The sequence below is a fragment of the Choloepus didactylus genome, chromosome 20 (assembly GCF_015220235.1).
Source record: "Choloepus didactylus isolate mChoDid1 chromosome 20, mChoDid1.pri, whole genome shotgun sequence".
NCBI lineage: Eukaryota > Metazoa > Chordata > Mammalia > Pilosa > Megalonychidae > Choloepus > Choloepus didactylus.
The window spans coordinates 19,901,280-19,914,752 of record NC_051326.1 but is presented as its reverse complement, the minus strand read 5'-3'; the positions used below and the strand labels follow the sequence as shown (position 1 = coordinate 19,914,752).

General features: G+C 31.2%; 1 protein-coding gene across 1 annotated transcript in view; it reads right to left on the bottom strand.

The window, feature by feature from the left end:
* Positions 1-3,884: 3,884 nt before the first annotated feature.
* Positions 3,885-13,473, bottom strand: part of LOC119516421 (disintegrin and metalloproteinase domain-containing protein 18-like) — a gene marked incomplete at its 3' end in the record, with an annotated part of 113,605 nt that continues 104,016 nt past the window's right edge. The window contains exons 18-19 of the mRNA XM_037812772.1: positions 10,795-10,909; positions 3,885-4,036 (exon numbers count right to left, since the gene is read on the bottom strand). Of these exons, the coding sequence (XP_037668700.1) occupies positions 3,885-4,036; positions 10,795-10,909 (267 nt within the window). The remainder of the gene's footprint in view (positions 4,037-10,794; positions 10,910-13,473) is intronic.

The window sequence follows — 13,473 nt, the reverse complement described above, 5'->3', positions numbered from 1 at the left end:
TAAAAGATTAAGAGAATGTGGAGAAATTGGAAACCTCAAGCTTTATTGGTGGGAATGTAAAATGGTTCCACCACTTTGGAAAACAATTTGGCAATTCCTCAAATAGCTAAATATGAACTTACCATATGACCTAGAAATTCCACTCCCACATATATATCCAAGATAAATTAAATCATATGTGCACACAAATCTTATATAAATTCCCATAGGAGCATTATTCACAATTGCCAGAAAGAGGAGACCATGCAAGAGTTTATCAACTGACGAATGGGTGAACAACATGTGATATACCCATGTGATGAAATATTATTTGGCAGTTAAAAAAGAAGTGCTAAAATATGCTACAATATGAATGAATCTTGAAAACATTATACCAAGTGAAAACATTAAACCAGTCACAAAAGAACATGTATGTTTCCATTCATATGAAATGTTCAGAATTTAGGCAAATCCAAAGTCATAGAAAGTAGATTAATTTTTGCCTAGGATTTAGAGGGTTAGAAGGAAATGTGGAAGGATATCTAATCAGTATAGGTGATATGCAGTGATGAAAATGTTCTAAAATTGATTGTGGTAATGTTTCACAACTCTGTTAAAGCCATTTATCTACAAAAAACATTTAAATGTACACTTGAAATGAATTAATTGTATAGTCTATGAATTATATCTCAAAAAGGCTATTTTTAAAAGATAATTGCCGTAAGTACAATTTATGACATACATATCGGGACCTGTAACACATGAATTTCTTGAACTCAAATGGGGGACCAACAAAGACCTTCATGTAGAAAGCAAACTGTGTTGCTCAGAAAATTTTGTTTCACCAATTATGTATTCTCTTTGAATTAAAACCTTACATTAATTTGCTCAATGTACCCTTGTAAATCCTTTCAAATATCCAGACTTGCATAATCTTTACAGGTGAGGAATGGTCAGAATCTGTTAACTCAGGTGAGTTGGTAAAACTGTCTATGGCATTATCTTGCACATACAGGTGCCAGTTGCTGTTAATGGTTTGAGGTTAAAAAATTGTGAATTTACAGTTTCTCTTTTTTAAACGGATGTTTATCCAACATAATTAATTAATTTATGACTCTGCTTAACATAAAGGACTATGTCATGTCTAATTTTTCAATACTGAGGAAGTGTTACTTGATAACAAATAAATAGATAGGCGGGCAACTAAAAAATAAATAAATGCATTATTGGTGAAATAAAACTTTCTGAGAAATGCAGTTCACTTCATATGTGAAGTTCTGTTGATTCTCCATTTTGGTTAAAGGAATTCTCTTATTTGCAATAAAACAACTTCTTTACTTTCTTATACTCAATTTCCTAATTAATTTCATGGGAATCCACATTTGGTACAGGATCTGATTCATTTAGGATGATTTTGGTTGAAAATATCGGAAAAGCTGCAGTTCCTCTATTTCTCCAGTCATCCTGGCTCAGTACAGTATATACTGTCTTCATCATCAGATAGCCTCCTTTCGGTACAAAGATGAATGACCACAGCAAGTCAATCTGTGTGTTTTCTCTTTACAGTCAGGGTAGGAGACTTTTGCTTCCCACAATCATTGGAAAAAATCCCAAATTATTCACAGTCTTGGCCACCTTTAAATTAATTTCTCTAAATGGAGAAATGTCACATGCTGATTGGGTCAGTCCTGGATTACCTTAGCAATCACTGTTACAAGTACGGCAACATTATCCTACTTAGAGTAAGTTTCTGAGGGCCCTTTTTGGGAACATGGGAGTGTCAATTCCACTCAAACTACATAGCTATTATACAAAGGACGGAGGAGAACAATGGATATTAGATAGCTCATAATGCTATCCACTTTAGAACATCCCTAAGGAACACTGTTAAACAACTCTTCCTCTCTGTCCCACTCCTTGTCTCTCTATCTATCATCTACGTATCTATGTATCTATCTATCTGTCTGTCTATCTAATCACTTCCTTTCTCAGCAAAATTCAATAGCCCAACTCCTCATCCACTTCTTACAGGATTCATGGGTGTTAATCTTGTTAGTCCTCATATTCATTAGTTTCTTCCCCCATTAAAAAAAAAATTAAGATAACATTTATGTTCAGTAAAATTCATCTTTTTAGTGAACAGTTATGTGAGTTTTGATAAACAAGTGTGTAACCATCACCAATTATTAGGGTTTTATGCTCCCTTTCATGATCAAATGACCTATGACTGAATGATAGGTAATACCCACCACAGACTAATATAGTGTGAGGAAAACAACAGAATAACTGTGATAGTAGTTTTATCATTTGAGAGAGGTGTCAGTGGTATATAAAACACAGTGGCAACTGTTCACTGACTATTCTGATTTATTGATATATTGAGTATTTCTTTGTCTGACAATGGAAATAAGTTATTTGGTTTGGCTCCTTTGGAATTACAACTCCCTTTAAAACTTAGCATCAGGTTATATCTTGAGAGTCAATTCTGTAGACAAGTAACCATAAACAGAATGTGTGGCTAGTAATATGGGAATTTCTGCTAACAGAACTCTTTCTTTGACCATTCCGTCTTCCCTTAGTATAATTGCGTAAACCATCCCCGTGGCTTATGGCTTCAGCTATTTTAAATAATTTCCTTTGTGTCAGTCCAGATAATTTGTGCTTTCCCCTGTCTTATTCCTAGATGCATGTTCACCATAAACCCTATTTTTTTTTTTTTTTTTTTTTTTTTTTTGGTCTAGCAGAAAATGCTTAAAGGATGTTCTCAGTTCTCAGGTTTGTCTGTGAGACTACTTGACTTATGCTCCAATTTTATCTCCCATTAAACCTCTGCTTGCACAATTCTTAATATCTGTTTTTAAAAGGGGGTCTTTCACCCCTTTCTAGATATTAATGCACTTTTAATTACATTCTATAGGAGAAGAGATCAATCTCGGGGAAACATTTTCTTCCCTTTTCAATATCTAAAAGGCTAACTTCAGTCTAAGAAAGGATCTTTCAATAAATTTTGCTTATTTGTTTATGTATTCATTCATTCACTGGTTATGTGAGAAGGAGAATTCTCATCTTTCCCTTAGGCAAACTTATTTGCAAATGTGGATAAAAGAGGAAATCACATTACAGTGATTTTTATTTGGAAAAGAGACACTGCAGGAAAAAAGAAAGTGGAAATTTGAGCAGGCTTGAACAGCAATATTATTCATGAAAATAAAGAAGCATCCTATTTTTTTCATTTAGAATTAGACCTACACATATGTGTTCAATTGATTTTCAACAAGGTACAAACGCATTTCAATGAAGAAAGGACTTTTCTTTTTCAACAACTGGACCAATAGTAATAGCTATTTAAGGAAATAACATTTTGAAGCCAAAACTATTTGTGATGTTACAATTAGAAACTTTTATGAGGGTTTCCTTGCTTTAAATGAGTCAAATGTTTTCTCCCCAGAGAAGACAGAAGTATCTATATACAAATGTAGCTTGTACAAATTTATGGAAAACTATACAATTTTAAAGGAATTCAGAAAAGATTTTTTATACTACTTGAGAGACAGAAAAATTATGAGTCAAAGAATTTTTTAGTAAAAGTTTTAACACAACTTCTAAATTGGAAAAAAGTTTTCCCTGATGAAAGCAATAACCAAATCTATAATTTGGATTTAGACAATTTGTGATTTAGAAAACAGGTCTAGACAGTCAAAATTTTGATTTGCCCCAATATATTAACAACTAACTATTGGAAAACAAGTTTTAAAATACTATTTACATTAGATTAAAAATAGCACATACCTAAGGATAAAGATAACAGGTGTTATATAAGACAGCTATAAATAGATGCCACTGGTCAATGACCAGTACAATATAATCTAAGAATTTAATTTCATAAATTATATTTACCCCTCATATTCTGATTTTTCTTTGTTGCATGATTTCCTCATTTCATTTCGCTTCATGATCACAATGATGAAAAACATGAAAAAAGGCAGAAAAATGTAGAAACTCAGAATAAGCCAGTTGTTCCACTGTGTACTGTAATCCTTTTTAATAAAAAATATATCTGGAAACAAAACATAGGAGAAAGTGAGAATTTGCTAAAATATTTAAATAATTTTATATTTCTCCCCCTTTAGTCTTCCATTTATATGCATATATATATTTCATATATATAAAAAACATTAAAAATTTAATACATTGTAGACAACTATAAGGAAAGTAAAAAGACTTTTAAGCTCAGGACACCCAAATAACAACGATACTTTTTTTTATAGATATCCTACTTGTATTTTATGCATATGCAGATTAGTTATGTTACTGTACACACTTTTGATACTGGTTACTACATCCAGCTTATTTTAAACATCAATATTTTGAATATTAAAGCACTGACAGGACTTAAGTTAAAAAATCAGAAAGGTGTATACTGTGAGAAACCCCACCCTTGTCTGGTCACAGTTTCTCTCCTTGGAAAAAACAATTGTTAAAAGATTCTCTTCATCCAGTATTTATATTTTATCTATATAAAGAGAATCCATATCCATATCTATACCTATATCTGTGTCTTTATCTGTATATCAATACATAAGGTATGAGTGTGTATGCACGTGTGTATTTTCCCCCTTACTGACCTTCTATAAGCACATTATGTCCTTTAGTTAATTCTTACAGTTTTTAAAAATTGAAGTTACACAATGCAGAAAAGCATGCCCTATCTAATTATGTTTGCACATTTAACAATGAATTTGCAAAATTAATACACATATACCCACTATCCAGGTATCAAAATAGACTCTGTTGGAATCCCAAAAGCAACCTCAGGAACTTTCTTAAATCATTAGTCTTTCCAAAGGTTACAATTATCCTGATTCCTGCTATTTTTATTATAGTTTTACCTCAGTACAACATATTAACAGAAATGTTATGAGAAAGGGGCAAGAGGAAACTTATGGACACTTGGGAAGTTTGAAATTTGGGTATTTTGAATGCTTTAAATATTCTATTCCATGTCTTTTGGTCAACATTTATATGGATCCCTCTCTAGCATATGCCTTAGGAGTGGTAATGCTTGTTGATAGCCTGCCTATATTCCACGCTGGCAAATATTTCCGGAGATTTTACTAAGTAGTTGTAATAATTATATTCCCAATGGCAGTGGATGAGAGTCTTGGTTGTTGCATATCTTGGGTGTTTTCCTTCTGTTTTTATTATAGGGAAACTTTACATACAATGAAATGTATAGTTTAAGTACGCAATTGGATGAGATTTGATCAATGTAAACCACCATGAGGCAACCATTTTTAAGATTTTTTGTTTTGACTCCTTCTGGTAGTTTTCTCTATTTAATGTAAAATACACTTTTGTACCTGATAAATAAAAATGCATTTAATTAGCACTTGAAATTTGACAACAAAATATTGTGAATATCTTTTTTGTATATTATTTTCAAATGTTTACTATTGTAACAGTTTTTTGAGGTATGCTTGACATATAATAAACTGCACATATTTAAAATATTCAATTTGATATATATATATACCCATACAATCATCATCACAATCAAAATAATGAGTCTATACATCATCCACAAGCGTTTCCTCTGCCTCTTTCTCATCCTGCCATCCTGTCACTTCCCCCAAACAGGCAACCATTGATCTTCATTCTGCTACTAAAAATTAGTTGCATTTCCTACACCTTTATATAAAAGAATTGGGCAGAATGGACTCTTTATTCTAGCTTCTTACACTCATATGAATTGTAAGATTCAACCATGCTGAGGCATATAACAATAGCTTGTCCCTTTCCATCATATTCTATTGTATGAATATAGTACAACTTGGTCATCTGTCACCTGATGATTTATATTTGGGTTGATTTTAGATTTTACCTATTACAAATGAAGTTCCTATGAACATTTGTGTAGAGACCTTTGTATGGATGTAAGCTTTTTGTTTGTTTAACTTTTTTCAAACTGCCAAACTGTACCATTTAACATTGCCAAAAGCAGTATTAAGAGATTTCTACTTTCTCCACACCTTGGGCAAAACTTACTGTGATCAATCTTTTAGATTCAAGCTATTTTAAAAGGAATGCAGTGGTATCTAATTATGGTATTCATTGCATTTCCCTAATGACTAATATATAGACTTCTTTCCAGGTGCTTATTTGATGTCCATATATCTTCATTGGTGAAATGTTAGTTCAAGTATTTTGCCATTTTTAATAGGGTTGTTGGTTTTTTATCATTGAATTTCAAAAGTTATTTACATATTCTGAATATAAATACTTCATCAGTTATATGCTTTGCAAGTATTTTTTAAGACTTTGTGACTTTTCCATTTTACTCCTAACAGTGACTTTTGAAGACCACGTTTTTAATTTTGATGATGTCCAACTTATTAATTTTTCTGTTTGGATCATGCTTTGTTGTCATTTTAAACATCCTGGCCTATCCCAAATTCAGTAAGGTTTTCTCATATATTTTCTTCTAGAAGTTTTACACATACATTTTAAATTTTGGTCTCTAATCCACTTTTGGTTAATTTTTGTACATGATGTTGAGATATGGCTCTAAGTTACTTTTTGCATATGGATATATAATTGTTCCAGCACCATTCAGTAAAAAGACTAATCTTTATCCAGTAAATTGCTTTGCACCTTAATTGAAAATCAGTTCTCCATATGTTTGTGGATCTATTTCTGATTCTTTATTGTGTTCAATTCATCTATAATGCTTATGCTAAGGTAGAGGTGCCATACTGTTTTGATTATTGTAGCTTTAAGTTTTGAAATTGGTAGAGAACATCCTTCAACTTTGTCTTTCTTTTCCAAAATAGGTATAGCTATTTTGGTCCTTTGAATTTCTATATAAAGTTTATGATCAGCTTGTAAATTTCTGCAAAAGAATCTGCTGGATGATATAGAAAGGGATTTTATTGAATATAGAGATAAATTTGGGAAGAATTGACCTTTTAACAGCAAACAGTCTTCAATCTATGAACCAAAAATATTTCTTAATTTATTTGGCTCCCCTTTATTTATCTCAGTTATGGTTTATAGTTTTCCAATGGACAAATCACGCACTTCGGAGCTAAATTCATTCATAAGCATTTTACTTTTTTATATTATTGTGAATGCAATTTTAACATCATTGTTTGTTGTAAGGATGTAGAAATAAAATATACCTATTGTTTCTATAATGAACAGATACTGGATTTTTCTAATACTTTTTCTGTATCCATTCAGTTGATCATGATAATAAAATATTATAGTAATATGGTATATTATATAAATTGATTTTCATATAAATCAACCACAATTCTTTGAATAAATCCCACCTGGTCATAGTGTATAATATTTTTATATGTTGCTGAAATTATTTGCTAATATTTTGTTAAGAAATTTGGAGTCTTTTATGAGTAATATTAGTCTATAGTTTATTTTGTGATGTCTTTGTTTGGGTTTTGGTTTCAAGGTAATGTTGACCTCATAGAATGCATTCAGAAGTACTCCCTACTCATCTATTTTCTGAAAAAAAAATTGAATAATTGGTATTATTTCTTCTCTAAATATTTGGTGAATCAATAAAATCATCTGGGTGTAGGATTTTCTTAATGGGAAGGTTTTTAATTGGTAATTCAATTTATTATTTGTTAGAATTTATCCAGATTGTCTATTTGTTTTGAGCCAGTTTTGGTAGTCTTTTTCCTTCTAGGAATTTGACCATATCATCTAAGTCATGTAATTTGTTGGAATAACGTTGTTCATATACATCTTTTGATTTCCATAGGTTCATTAGTGAGGTCTCTCATTTCTGTTATTGGTAATTTTAAATATTCCCTATTATTTTCTTGAAAAGTCTACCTAAAGTGACTGTCAATTTTCTGGATCTTTTTAAAGCACTAACTTGATTTAATTGAATTTCTATATTATTATCCTATTTTTAATTTCACAGAGTTCCACTCTTATTACTGTTTACTTCCTTCTGCTTGCCTTCAATTTAGTTTGCTGTTTTTCTAGTTTCTTAAGGTGGAAATTGGGGTTACTTATTTTAGACCTTTCTTATTTTTCCAGTATAGTTGTTTAAAGTTGTAACTTTTCCTCTAATCATTCCTTTTGCTGTATCTCATAAATTTTTTAATGCATTTTTATTATGAACTTTAGCATATATACATAACAATGATAACTTTCAAAGTATGATTTAACAAGTAGATAAAGAACAAATTTCAAAGAATGTTATGGGTTACAGTTCCACAATTTCAGTTATTCCTATTATTGTAAAATATAACGTATATACAAAAAGGTGTTAACTTGCGTTATACAGCTCAACAGGCAATTATACAGGTAATTTCAAAAATTGTTATGGGGTACAGTTCCACAGTTTCTGCTATTTCCTTACTGTGAAATATAGGGTGTATACAGAAAGGTGAAAACTTTCAAAGCACGATTCAATGAGTAGCTACAGAACAAATTTCAAAGGATGCGCTAGGGACTATCATTGTGTACGCACTGGTACACTTGATGTTGACCCTGGTCATTTTTCTTCATTTTTTCTTTGATTCAATCTTTTCCATATTAGTTATCTACCTTTAAATTCACTGATTTTTTTTCTTCTAAAATCAGTCTGCTCTTGTGCCCCTTTAGTGGATTTTTCATTTCAGGTTTTATGCTTTTTTACTTCAAAATTTACATGATACTATTTTAAAATCTCTATCCCTTTATTGAGATCTTCTATTGTTGTATCATTTCTTTTATACTCTAAATCTTTAAACTTGGTTTTCTTTATTTATTTGAACAGATTTATAATAGCTGCTTTGAAGCTTTCACTTGCTTAATCCAACACCTGGCAACACTAAAAGATAGTTTCTATTGACTGTTTTTCCTCCTTGAGTGTGTGTCTCACTTTCTTGTTTCCTTAGGGTTTGGTGAATACTGGAAATTTTAAATAACCTATTGTAGTAGTTGTAGACTTTTATTTATTTTCCCTGAGAGTTGATTTTGTTGCTGTTATTTTATTTTACTACTTTAGTAATTTTCCTGGAATAAATATGCAATAGCTGTCTATTCTGCAATGTATGGCTGCAGTGTCTGCTCAGCTTTTTTATTTCTTCTTTTTAGTTTTAAGCCCAGTTTTCCATGGATCATCCCTGCATCTTCAGTTAAGTTTTTAGCCAAATATTGGTCAGAGGTTGCGCTCAAACATTTTGAGCCAGTAAGGCTTCCACTCCCCATTACTGGATCTTTGTGTGGACTAGGAACACATTTAAACTTCAGGCCATTTTTAAGTCTGTTCTGGCTCTCTTGTATCTCCTCTGTGTTGTGCACAGTCCCCATCAGTTTTAGATGTGAGGATGGATGTGTGGTTAACTTGGGACTGTCCTTGTGCCTTCTGTGCATTTGTACATTCTCCAGTCAACTTAAAATATATGGAAAGCTTATCAATTCCCTTATGGCTGTCTCATCTCCTGACACTCCCTGTTAAATTTCAAATTATCTCCTAGTCTGTTGTTTGTCTTGAGCAGGTCTGCAAGTTTAGACTAGCCAATAAGATAACTAATTAACTTGACAACATTCACACACACCATAGCAGTGGCAGCAAAGCTAATGGCTTTCATATCCTGATGCATCCTAGTTGAGCTACCATGTTGGCATACCTGAGGCAGAGGAGATGAGAGCAGGCTCAGGGAAGAAAGCCACAGATTCATAGTGCTGATAATTGAATAAATGCTTTTCAGTTTATGTGCCTGTGGTCTGTTGCCATAGTACCGAATAGTTGATTTTGACAGTTTTTGTCCACTGGTTTTTAGTTGATTTGGGAGAGACAGGATTTGTTGATCTCACTCTGTACTGAAGGTCTTCAGAAGTCTAGATCTGGTTGCTTTTAAATTTTTTCTTTTAATTTAAAAATTCTCAGCAGTTTGCTTATAATTTTCTTAGGTGTAAATTTCTTTGTATTTATCTTTCTTGAGGTTCACTTAGTTGATCAGATCTGAATATTGAATCTTTAACTGTATGGGGGAAATTTTTGCCATCATGTTTTCAAATATTTTTTCACTTTTCTCTCATTCTCTTTCACTTTTCTTCTGAATCTTCCATTACACATATGCAGGAATGGTTTGTATTGTCTAACAACTCATTTTAATGTTCTGTTTGTATCAAGGAGCATGGCCATATACTACTGTTGACAAATACCTATTTACTTTTCTAGTGTTATTCTGTCATGGCCAGAAACAAAGTCCTAAATTATGTTTTACTGTGCTTCTTTCAAGGATTTTTCTTTACATGCTAAAATACTTTTCCTTCCTGAAGTTACACCAATAACTCTTATCTCATCTACCCATACACATTTTTACTATTCCATAAATTCTTTTCATTACCTAAACTAAAAATAAGAATTACCAATTCCTGATATCTTTATTGAGTTTGAAACTTTACAGCTAAGATTTTCCTAATAATCAACCTACACTCAAGCTTCTCCCCAGAAGAAGCTGGGTGTTTGGAGTAGAGACAGAAATTTTTCTTTCTGACTGCTAAAACCATGAGTTCTCCCTTTAAGGCCTTCAACTGATTGGACGAGGGGCCTCTCTCATTGCTAGCCATGATCTCCTTTGTTGACGGCAGATACAATTAACCTTAGAGGCAATCAACCTGACCAATGATTTAAAGCCACAGAATATCTTCACAATAACAATCAGGCAAGTGCTTGCTTGACAACTGTATATCATAATCTAGCAAAGCTGACACATGAAATTAGCCATCAAAAAAAATTTACTTCCATATAAAACAACATTCTGTCTTGTTTTAAGTTTTATTTCTACTCACCAGATTTCTGAAAATTTCCATCATCAATACTGCCCCCAGGTGAACCATACTGGAAATCACAATCTGGAGGTCTATGGCCAGGAAAGCATTGACAATTACCAAAATTATTACATATCTGAAATAGAAAATCATATGATCATAGTAAATCATCTTAGTATTTATATTTCAAAGAAATACCTGAATTCTATAGAATAAAAATTAAGATTATATAATATGAGAAGGAGATTTGAAAAATCAGTGAAAAATTTTGACAATATAATAGTGTTAAATGGTAAAATCACTGCCTACATGAAAGTATATTTCAAAAACCACATTGGTCACTTTTGATAAGTAATTTGTCATCACCAATCATCTTTTTAAAAATGGCACTCAACATAGTTATGGCCTCCACATTCTCAAAGAAGGGCACACACCATTAGGTAGATACAGAATTTTTTTCACAAATATTATCTCATTTAGTTAGTTTGGAAACTTTTGTTGACACCACTTATACATTTCGTATTTATTCACTTTAAATTCTATACAAAGTAGTGTGAAAAATAATCATCAGTTAGCCACTTTAATTTCTTATCCTAGCCTCTTTTCAACATTTGACACTATTGATCAATGATTTGTATTTCATTTTATGGTGAATGCAATTCAAAAATAAAAGAATATAGATGTAAACACAAATATTAAAAATAGACAATAAAATAAAACTTTCTGATACATTTGCATTTCTGTTTACATTCTGGGATGTTTTTGTGTTATATGCACTTTAACATTTTAATAGTTTAGCATTAATACCCATTTTATGATTAAAAATTATGTACACTTTTGTAAAATTCAATGAAAGTGCATAGACCTAAAAGTCTTCACCTACTAAATCAGTCCCACTCTCCACTGCTAAGCATTGTCTGTGTTTCATTCATATATACATTTCTAAACACACATACTCACAGATACAAACACTAATTCATGGGTTTTTGCCAAGATAACATCAATAAATACTTTATCATAAATTTCTTCTCATACCTGTATATGTTAATACAGAACCAGTACAGTTTAAAAATAGATGCTTAATATTCAATAGTACAGAAACTCCTTCTAATTCTTCTACATATATAGTATTCTATCCATTTATATTCATTCTGCTAAATTGTTTTTTAATTTGATTCAGGGTTTAACTTCTTTCCTTGCATATCAAAGTGATTTCAATAAAATAGTTTGAATTATAGTCCTGAATTCCATAAAGTGGTCTTCTATTTTATATATCCTAACTTCTATTCAGTATTTAGTGTGCTAGTAATAAATATTCTAATATGCAACTTTGAAATTAAGACTGGATTATCACTCATGTATTGTTTCAAACCTTTTCTACAGTTGCTTCATATTACTGAATTAATTTACAATTATCTAAATAAAATGAGACAGTAGTGCAACATTGCACTTTGACTAACCTAGTATAAGATAATGATTATCTAAAGCAGAAACAATAACCAACTAAATAATATTATACTCATTCTCTTAAATAAAGGAAGTGTTGATGTTTCAGCCTGGATGCATAAATTGACTTCCTGATAGGAAGAATTAAAAAAAAAAAACAACACAAATCTTAGATCTTGTTGGCTGTATTTCTAAACTCTAAAAATAAAGAAAAAGTATCTTACAATATTCTGAACAAAGTAAATAGGTTGAATCTAGCATCAGAATTTTTCATGACACATCTAAATGCAACAGGAGTTTGCAAAGTTTGGGGAAAAAGACTAAAATTTAATGATCCTATAGGCAACAAAGGGATCTTTTCTGTGGAAGAGCAAAATTTTTCTATTTTTGACAGGCAAGATCTCTAAATGTATAATTTACTTTCTGATCAAGGCAGTATTATATATCCTCCACCCCTCCCATGAAAGTAGAAGAATATTATTATGAAAGAATAATTGATCTAGAATAGAAAATCCAAATAGGTTATTTTACACTATGATGTAATTTTTAAGAAATGAAATTAACATAATGCTTAGAATACCTTACAATATTCAGGCCTCTAAGTCCAAAATAGGCAAACAAAACTCAGAAGATGTAAAAGGTAAAGGGAATGTAAACATGTAAAAAAAAAGTCACGATTGGTTTATGCAGGTAGAAATAGTTTCTATTTAAGTCTGGCATGGTGATAGCGAAATACAGATATAATACATAGGCTAAAATTATAGAGTTATCAGTGGACAAAAAAAATGTTACACTATCGAATTTCCTTTGCACTAGGGAAAGGTAAGGTAAAACAAGGAATTTAAAAATGATTCATCCAAAATGAAAGGAAATGTATAAAGGGAAAATATAAGAAAAGAATAAAACTGTATGATGCAAAGAAACACAAACACTAATTAATAAAAGGCAAAGACTATAACAATGGATTAAATGCTGAAAACGAAATTTTAAAGAAAACATAAATAAGCAAGTCTTAGAGTCAAAGACATTTTAACATAAATGAGTCAGTAACTAGTGGAAAAATGGAAAAGATAGCCAAGTTAGCAAGTTAGGAATATAAAAATTGTTTTCTATAACCTAATAAGGGACATCTCCAGAAAAAATTCTGAAAATACTGAAGTGTGAAATGTTGAAACTTCTTTCTTTAACAATGGGAACCAGACAAGAATGTCCACCATTTATATTCAATCATGAGGTAAAGCTTAGGAATTTAAT